The sequence below is a fragment of the Chinchilla lanigera genome, unplaced genomic scaffold (genome assembly GCF_000276665.1).
Source record: "Chinchilla lanigera isolate Chin_1 unplaced genomic scaffold, ChiLan1.0 scaffold00013, whole genome shotgun sequence".
Classification (NCBI taxonomy): Eukaryota; Metazoa; Chordata; class Mammalia; order Rodentia; family Chinchillidae; genus Chinchilla; species Chinchilla lanigera.
The window spans coordinates 7,196,291-7,206,455 of record NW_004955414.1 but is presented as its reverse complement, the minus strand read 5'-3'; the positions used below and the strand labels follow the sequence as shown (position 1 = coordinate 7,206,455).

General features: G+C 38.4%; 2 protein-coding genes across 5 annotated transcripts in view; both read right to left on the bottom strand.

The window, feature by feature from the left end:
* Positions 1-10,165, bottom strand: part of Crebzf (CREB/ATF bZIP transcription factor) — a gene marked incomplete in the record, with an annotated part of 22,809 nt that overhangs the window by 6,587 nt on the left and 6,057 nt on the right.
* Ccdc89 (coiled-coil domain containing 89) lies at positions 6,222-8,923 on the bottom strand. The gene is made up of 2 exons (XM_005379768.1): positions 8,835-8,923; positions 6,222-7,814 (listed from the first exon to the last, which is right to left on the bottom strand). Exon 2 carries the CDS (start codon positions 7,659-7,661, stop codon positions 6,543-6,545), a length of 1,119 nt encoding a protein of 372 aa, XP_005379825.1. The 5' UTR covers positions 7,662-7,814; positions 8,835-8,923; the 3' UTR covers positions 6,222-6,542.

The window sequence follows — 10,165 nt, the reverse complement described above, 5'->3', positions numbered from 1 at the left end:
TCATTTTGTTGCCTAGGCTGGCCTTGAACTCGCAACAATCCTCCTGCCTCAGCCTCCCAAGTGCTGGAATTACAGGCGTGTGCCACCAAGCCCGGCTCTTGTCTGTGGTTTATTGAAAGGAACAGTTAATGCTTAAAAATGTATTTTTTCTTGACCAATTTTGCATGCTTGTATATGGTAATTAGAATGACTAATTTGAAGACAACAATATGGAATATAAGAACCATTGTTGAGTTCCTACCATCTTCTATGGTGAAGCTCTGCATTGTTTCCAATTTTTTTTATTACTTGTTATTGTCTTTGTTTGATCAATCTTGCATTCTTACATCTGGTGGACTGAACAACTTCGTTGAAGGTAAGAGTATGTATTGTAGCAGCCATTGTTAATTCCTATCATTTTGTTCTGAGGTCACATATTGTTTTTGTGTTTTTGTTTTTGTCTTAGTTATTTTTTTTCTCTTTAAAATAAAAAAATTATTATGAATTTAATTGTCCCCCTCTTTTAGCCTACAGAACTATGATATAATATGTTTCAGTTGTTGTAAGCTACCTAGTTTTTGGTACTTTGTTTCAGCAGCTACACAGAAAAATTGAAGAGGAAATGACAGGATCTTACCTGTCATATTTGGTAAATGCTTACCAAATATGATGACTGTCATGGCTTTAGACTGATATTTTCAATTTGAATTTGACACTTAATGACTTTTACTTAAATTTAGTATCTGCATTTACACACTGGAAATATTTTCCCATAGCAACATTCACAAAATTAGTTTTGCTTTTGTCTAATATCTAAAAAGCAGATACCAACATTACCACTAATAAAACTAATGAATGAAATTTACTAAGGTTTCTTTGTAGTTCTACTTATCCTCAAAATATATTCCATTAAAGATATTCAGTGAAAATAAATGTTTCCTAAAATTGTTTGGTGAATTCTTTTCTCTGTATGGTTACACCAATGTGAAATTCATGTGATGCCCTGCTCATCTCGGTTACTGGAGGTTTTAGCTTTCTGGTTTACTTTCTATCTAGTTATACCTTTTAAAGATCAACAAGTAAATGACAGTCAAGATTTTAATCCAGGCAGTCTGATGCCAATGTGGCTTCCACTCTGTACTAATATCACGTCCAGCTTGATGATCATAGACCTACATTTCCAAAGAGCCCTCTGAGAGCATTTGAGCAGGATGGAGGGGAGAGGATCAAGTCAGATTATGAAGGCTCAGGCTTTTGGCAGACACTAATGTAAATATGGATGTGAGTGTAATGGGATTAATCTGGCTAGAGAATCTCCTACCTGAATCTATTGTGACAGCTCATTCTCCAGCCTTGAATAGTACAGGTCTTGGAAAGGCAGCTCTCTTACCTAGGAACAGGGGGTGTTGTGAAGGCTTCTAGGCTGTTGTACTCTCATGCCTTCCTCTTCTCTTGAACAACTGTTACATATTCTTCAGACTTTAGCTTAAATATCCTTTTAGGAAAGCTTTCCCTAATTTCTCCTGCATTAGATTTTGGAACTTTGTATATCTTTTCATGTCCCCCTAATTTTGAGCATTTTTCTTACCCACTTGGATGGAAATTCAGAGAGAATTACGTTTTTATCTTGTTCAGATTGTATCCCAGCACTTAACATATCACCTACCCAGTAAAAGACTCAAAAATATTTGTTAAATTAACATTATTTATTAGATGAATGAGTAAACAGTTAAAATAGAATGATTCAAATGGCTTGGACTGTCTTGCTCCTACCATCTTTTGTGTGTTAGAACAAAACAAAGAAACATCCAAACCCACTCAACAAAGGTTGAATGTATGAGAAAATAGGCTTTCTAAAATCTAAGATTTATATGAACATATGAAAATCCGTGAGATAAACTAACACTCTAAATGTTTAAGTGTAAGAGAAAAACAGTAATCATTGGAAAGCGCTCTTTAGTTCAGATCAAGATAGCGTCACTAGCCGTGTGTTGCTGAACATTTGTGAGAGCAGCAGCTTCCAGCTGAATGGCCTGACCCAGATCTGTCAGGCCATATTTAGCTTCATCCCAAACACATCCAGCCTACCTAGTTCCTGGAGAGGAAAAACCTGCAGACTTCTGAGTCACGTAAAAGAAATAGAGTTTACTGGGAAGTTAAACAGATACGTGGAAGATTCGGATCTTTTAAAAAAATTTTACTATTTTTGAATAGGTGATATAGTCTTACAGTTCAAAAGTCAAATTATATAAAAAGGTACATATTAAGAAGTTTCCTTCCGATTAATTTTGATCGCCTTATTCTCTATCAGTAATAACCACTTTCATTAGTATTTTTTCCAATGTGTGTTTAAACATATGGAAGTAAATATACTTGCATTCTTATTCTCTTCTTCTCCTCTCCCTGTCGCACAAAAGAAACCATATATTGGGGGCTGGGGATTTAGCTCAGTGGCACAGCGCCTGCCTTGCAAGCTCAAGGTTGTGAGTTCAATTCCTGGTACCAAAAAAAAAAACACAAAAAAACAAACAAAAAGAAAGCATATATCATAAATATTGTTCCACTGGTTTTTAAAAACATATACCATGTCCTGAAGATACTTTTATATCAATACACAAAAAAGCTTCTGTTTTCTTTCATAGTTGAATTGTATCTCAGAGAGTAAAGGGTCCGTGATTAGGCTAACCTGTTCCTTTTCAATGATACATAAGCTATTTTTAATCTTTTGATATTGCAAACAATGATATGATGAATACTTTTGTATTAGTCAACTTGACATCACTCCAATAAATACCTGAGATAATTAGTCAACTTGACATCACTCTAATAAATACCTGAGATAATCTCACTTATAGAGAGAAAAGGTTTATTTTTGCTCACAGTTTTGGAGGTCTCAGTCCATGACTTGCATTTGAGCAAAATAGCACTTTATGGCAAGGACATGTAGCAGAATGAAACCACTCATGGTCAGGGAGCAAAAGAGGAAAAGATCAGAGTTTCACAATTTGAAGGGCATGCCTCAAATACCTACTGTTTAGCCCCACATCTTAAAGGCTCCACTACCCCCTACACACACACCTGTGGGCCAGTGAAGGCCAAGTACTCCTTCAAATGATGCTCTGTAAATAATAATTGAAGTTTAACTGCAGTACAACAGAACTGAGAGACACAGATTTTCTATTAAAACTCTCTACTAAAAAATTAACTTGAATTCATTTCCACTAACTATAATAACACAGTGAGTACTCTGAAAACATTAGTCAGTTCACTTTTCCTATAGCTCTTCTTTCAAGAGCTCATAATTTTTAGAACCAGACTACTTCCTCAGAGGCATACCAAAGGCTTCTCATTTAGTGATCTTAGGACAGATCTCACTTACTTACACAAGGCTATGTACATATTGGTAATATTTAGTTTTAAAATCTGTTTAGCTTTCATTTTAGGGATGCTGTTTGTAGATTTTGTTTAGGTCTTCTTTGAAAAGAAGTTATGTTTTTTCTTCTCGAAGGCGATGGATTGGAAGGGGCAAATTTATATCTTACCAATTTGTGCCAGCGATAAGCACCACTGTATAGAGTGATATCATAGCAGTTAAACTTGCTGCTCACCCTGGAATGGTTCTGGGTCACAGATCAAATACAAGATGACCCATGAGGGAGTGAAATGCAAGGTGACATGAAGCACAGAAGAAAAAAATTTTATGACTGTTTTGGAGGTAGTTTTTGTGGTGACAGAAAGCATGAATTTTACTGGAGGAGGATTTTTTTCCCCAGCTACTTATTTGGTAATGTTTTGTACAAAAGGAAAGTGTGAGTTCCCTAATTTAAAAAGGAAAGTGTGGGGTCCTGTGTAGGTGACACACTTATGAAGCCTTGATCAAGGGCCTTCAGTTGAAATTTCACGTGGCATGAGTCATCACCTCTGAGTCACACCCGTTGCTTCTGTAACAGTAATAATGAAAACTCCCTTGAGGAGTCATTGTGGGGGTGAAATAAAACACACTTGACACATGATAGGTGCACATTCTCCTTACTTCCTTAGTCTATGTTGTGGGTTCTTTTCCTCAGTTCTCTAGGCATTGGCCCTTGACTTTTCTCATTTTCCTTTTAAAATCTTTCAAAATTATATTCAAGTGAATATTATAAAATGGCCCATATCTGACCACTTAGGATCAATTTTATATGGTTCAACCTTATACACACTCTCTAGCATGGCTTTGAGCAATATTGCATGGCCAAAGCAGCTGGGCCTTCTCTCTTTGAGGCACATGCACCTGCCCCCTACCTACCCCCTCCCTCTGCTCCTCACAAACACCCTTCTCCACCTATGGGGGTAGGACAGGAGGGCGGAAGGAGAGGCTGTGTTAGCACCCAGGTGCACCAGGGCCCTCACAGCGTAACCTGGACCTGTGTGGGAAGACGAGAAGGACTGGGACTGCAGTTTCCATTTGTAGGCTTGTGTTTCCCCTCTGCCCTCCATCACCCTCCTCCCAATAGAAGAGGTCAGCCTGGCTCTCAAGGTTCTCTATATTCTTGCTTCAGCCTACTGTTCAAGTTGAATTTGTAGTCACCATTCTCCATACCTTCTCTCAACTACTTATAATTTCCTAAGTGTTGTAGGCATTTTTAAAACCTCTATCCCTTCTACACATTCTTTTCTTTTTTTTCCTCCACCTGATGACATTCTACTAGTTCAAGAACCAACTGACATGTTGGTTATCCATGGGAGCCCTCCGCACCATCCCAATTCTCATCTCCAGGTAGAGTTAGATTCCCTGTTCTCACCTCCTGTGAAAACACATCACACTGTACACAATAGCTTGGGTGCTACTCTCTCCCGTCCACAGACTAGAGCAGTGATGGCGAACCTTTTAGAGCTTTTGGTGAAAACAAACAGCCTGCTGTAGCACACTGGACTAGACTTTGTCAGGGCTCTTTCAAAGCAGAAAATGCATCCTTATGCTTATTCTCAGTGCTTCCCCCAGTGCCTGGTACTCAGTAGTCATAATTACTTTTCCATGTGAAAGACAATTTCAGCAGGAAATCTCAGCTCCCCCAGTGACCAAGTAGCCTTAAACAAACTACTGAAAGCCAGTTTTCTCTCCTTTCAAATAGGAATGAACACAGCTCCCTTCTTGAATACCTGTAAGTGTTAAACAAAACCGTATCTCCAAATTGCTTTAGCACAATGATAAGTAGTATGGACTCAGTAAAGGACACCAGGACTAAATTAGCTCTTGCGGTCTGATTCTTTGTAAGCTGTGAAGAGGAAGTAAATAGTCCTCTGAGGCCAGCAATGTGATTTCTATTTCGATAAGAAAAAATTGTATCTAACAGCATAATCTTCATAGAATTATTTTAAAAATAGGTTTAACAAATTGCCTGAGGTAACATTTGTTTGGAAGTGGTTTTCTTAAAGAGGCCTCAAGTAATTTTTCTTTTTGTAAATCAAATTTGTTTATGTAACTCTTGGTACACTTGGCACCAAATGAGTGAGAAAAATTCTATGTTACAATCTATTTCAGGAGGCATTCATAATAAAGTTTATATATCCATAACTAAAAACAGGAAAATAAGGAAATATAAAGTATTTTTAAAAACTGTACTTCTTTAAGAACTTTGCATAAAGATGTATAACTGTAATATTTTTGTAACAATTTCTTCAAAAATGTCATAAGTAAACATACATACATTTAGCTTACTTTTTTAAAAAGAAAAAACTTGATTATAAGAAAATATACCAATGGAAGCAGAAAGCAATTGCTATGAATTATTAAATTATAACAACTTTGCTAATACTTCTTACTCCAAATTGAGGCATTTTTTCTGTTAGCATATTGTACAATATAAAGTGAAACTACTAATATTTGCATTATTGCCAACCTAAATCCCACCTTTATTATGGAGAAAACAAAGAAAATAGAATATTATCTAAGCTGTCAGGAAAAATAAAAATTGTTGTTCTAAATTATTTTAATCTTATTACTTGTATGGAATCATAATAATAAAGTTAGCCTACTTTGGCAAATAGATCTAATGATCTAAATCTTTGCTCCCCAAGCTCATGAAAAATAAAATCAGACACTTTTTTCTGCAAAGTACTCATGGTATTAATTATGTTATTAACTATTTGCTTATAATCTCAACTATTGGGGACCATAAGCATATCTACCCACTGATGTTAATTGTGCTACTTTTTTTTCATAATGGCACATCTCATTGTATATTTTAGATTCACTTGAATCATAGAAGCTGCTAATATATTTAGACATCTGAGGTTGAGAGTGAATACGTTACAGAGTAGGAAAGATACTGATAGCAAATTTAGAAGACTTCAAAACTACAGAAATAGTGCTGGTAAGTCTTGTATATTCTCGATGGTAGAACTAAAAATTGCATTAGCTTTACTATAGTAACAACAACAACATCATAGGAAAGTAGCTTTTCTTTAGGTTTCCTCTAATGCTTACAAGTATAATAAATGGAATGTCCTCTTTGTTCTTGCCAAAATGTTAGGGACACAAATACTGGGATTGCTAATGGGATAGACAAGCAGAGGCTTCCTTATGGTTGGAAATGGCGGAGTTTGGCGTTGAGTTCTCTCTCCTTGTTTAAAAGATCCAGGGTATGCTTTTTGAAGGCTTCTGACTGCAGCCTGAGTTCATCATAGGCAATTTGGATCCCATCCACCCTGCGCTGCAGCTCCCGAACTCTCAGGTTGCTGTCCACAGCCGCTGACTCTTGCTCAAACCGCTCTAGTGCATGCCTCCTGGCCAGATCTGCTGTTTCCAGCTTCTCCTCAAGCTGGCGGATCTCTGCCTGTTTGTGCTGCAGCACCTTGCCTCTCTCCATGGACAACTGCAGCAGCTCTTCTTTCTCCTGTGTGACGGTCTGCAGCCTGGCCTGCAACTCCTGGCTCAGCCTACTATGTGTCTCCCTGGCATTTGCCATCTGCTCCACAGCTTGTTGGTGCTGCTGCTTAAGGCTCTGCAGCTGGCTGTGCAGCTGCTCTGTCTCCTTGGCATGGGCACAGGCCTGCTGGCTCTGAAGCTCTAGCAGCTCCTTCTCTCGGGCCTGGGCCTGGCTGGCATCCTGAGCGCATCTCTGTTTCAGAGCCTCCAGCTCCTTGGTGAGGGCCTCGCTCCGGATGGTGAGCTGCAATACTCTGGCCTCCTTGTCTTTCAGAGCCTGGCTGAAGAGGCTGGTGTTTTCCAGCCTTAGCTTCTCATTTTCCTCCCTCAGCTTGATGTTCTCACTCTTGTGTTCATCCTTGAAGCGAATCATCATTTCATGGTTGGCTGCCAGGGTCTTAAAGCGTTCCTCTAGCTTCTGGGCATGTTTGCTCTGAGCCTTCAGCTTCTCTGCCTCCTGCATCCTCTTCTCCTCCAGCTCTGTGTTTACTAGCTCCAGGATCTGGCATCGCTCCAGGGCCTCATCTGACCTCCGCTTCAAAATGCATATAAGCTGGGACTGCTCTTGGATGCGTGAGCGGAGCATTGCTTTTTCACTCTTCTCTTCCTCAGACAGGCCCCGGAGGCTGGCCAAAGCTTCCCTCAGCCCATCCAGCTCCTTAAACTCCATCTCCTCTTCCTCATATTTCATTTTTTCATTGTGCTTATTTGAGGACTCTTCAGGGGGTGGAGTGTCCATCCTGAGAGCCTGCCCTTCCCCAGGCTTAGGCATGCCTGCCTGCTGACAGCTGACTCCACAGTCTGTCTCTCTCTCTCTCTCCCAGATTTCAAAAGCTCTAGGGTGTTGCTAGGGACTCTTGGCAAGCTCCAGCAGTTGGCTTTTCCAACAAGGAGCCTTGTGATTGGAGGACAGGCCTTCAGAATGCTGTGAAGTAACAACAGGGAAAGGTGAGAGTCCAGACCCAATCTGCTCAGGTTACTCTCACCTTTCTAACCAATCAGCCCCCAGTTCATAGAGAGTATCTGGCCAGTAAAGAGCAGAGGTGCCAAACCCACTCAGCTTTCAGCCCACATCGGGAGGAAACCTGACTCTACCTAAAATTCCTGGTAGGAGCAAACAAACCAATCTTACAATGACTTATTCTTCCTCACTGCTTTCCTTCAATTGTCATAAAAATAAATTACTGCTTATATAAACACAGTTGGCTCTTCAGAAATGTGTAACCTATAAAGTAGCAATAGTACACTTTGAGAGCTAGGACCTTAGTGGCTGGAAGTCTACCCCTTAGTGTTTGGCCCAGGTCAGTTTTGATATTTCAATAGTGAAACAGCAAATCAGGTGAAATTTCTTTTGTCTCCCCTAGCACTGCGTTTAGCTGTGAATAGGTAATCTTTTTTTAGATATTTGGCACTCTCCCGCTTTTTCTAACCCATGTTTAAGTTTATAGGGAAAAGTTTAATGAACAATATAGATGTAAACTTTAAAACAACAACAAAAAGATCCAAATGAGGCTTGCTATCATATATAGCAAAGTCAATTCCAGAATAATTACTTAGATGTAAAGTAAAATTTTTTAAAAATCAAAGTATTAAAAATGGAACCTAGAACAAAATGAAAGGTAGAATCAAATCTCAGGTTGAGGAAGGACTTTGTTCACTTAAATATTATGTAATAGATCAGAAAGGAAAAGCAGAGAATTAGACTTCATTAAAAAACCTATTATTATGTATAATTTTAAAAACTATGTGGCCTCTAAGGTTTCTCTAGCTTCCTGATCCTCCGGAGTTGTCTGACAGTTTATTTCCTACAAACTCAACCATGGAAGTGTCCCCTTACAAGCCAGATTTCACTTCAGTAATTTACTAAACTTTTTATACTTAGTTAAAGAAGCATCTTCTCTGTGAAGAATTTCTGTGGTCCTTATATATAGGATTGTCCACTCACCTCTTTTAGTGCCTCTGCTGTGGGCTAGTTATATGTCTGGTGAGGCATGAGACAGCTTTATTTTATTGCAGTTATTGCTTGCCTGCCTGCTTCCCCCATAGATTGTGAGATCATGAGTGGTAGAAACTGTGTGTCTTTCATCCTTGATGACCAGCCCAGTGCCTGACACACTGGAGTGCCTCGGATAAATATGTGTTGAATAAATGTCAAAAGCAAAAATCCAATCTAAAGAAATATCCACAGTAAAGATGTCAGGCAAGATTTATACTTTATAAAGAACTTATGCACATCAATAAAACATCAACATGTTAAAAGAGAAATGAACAGTTAAATTTAAAAAGGAAAAGAAATAGCTAATTTAACCTCAACAGTGAACTAACAAATATAAGTTAAAACTAGGTACCTTTTTTTTTTCATTTTTAACTTTATTTTTTAATTAGTACACATTTGTCATATATATGAATCACATTCTTCACAGGGAATTTGTACTTGTACATAATAATTATTTCCCCCTCTCCCACCCCTCCCTTCAGCTCTTCCTCCCTTCCCCTTTTACAAGAGCTTTGTTTCCATTTTTCTTTCCATTCTTCATTTTCCTTTTCCTTTCCTTCCCTTCTCCTTCCTCCCTCCCTTTTTCCCCTTCCCATTTGAACATGTTATGTTCTTCTTACTTCCTAATATCTGTCTTCCATTATGCTTCTAATTTACCCTTTGGGTTTTTCACACAAGAGAACAAAGTGATATTTAAACTTGTGTGTCTGACATTTCACATAAGATTATGGTCTCAAGGTACACCCATTTTCCTACCGATGACTCTGGTCTGTCATGTTGGCATTACTGTTTCATGGTAGGCACTGTCTAATTTCTTCTTTAATTTTATCTGAAACTCACTGGTTATTCAGGAGGGTGTTACATAATTTCTGTGTCTTTATGGAGTTTTTGTGGTTTCTTTTGCCAGTGATTGCCAGTCTCATTGCACTATGATCTGATAATATGCATGAGGTAATTTAAATTTCTTTGCATTTATTAAACATATTCTATGAGATAGTATGTGGTCTATTTTGGAGAAAGTCTCATGTGCTGAGAAGAATATTCTGTTGTTGGGTGGAACACTTTGTAGATAGCTACCAAGTCCATTTGTTCAAAGATTTGGTTCAGCTCTGATATTTTGTACTGATTTTTTGGTCTATTTGATAGGTCTGTTCATGACACTGGGATATTGAGGTCTTTCATTACAACTTTATTGATGCCCATCTGATTTGTCATATCCATTAGTGTTTGTTTTAAATAGTTGGGTGGGCCAGTGTTTTACACACACACACACACACACA

Bases quoted from the DNA above. Each gene is read 5' to 3' on its own strand.
- Ccdc89 (XM_005379768.1), bottom strand. From the start codon at position 7,661: ATGCCTAAGCCTGGGGAAGGGCAGGCTCTCAGGATGGACACTCCACCC.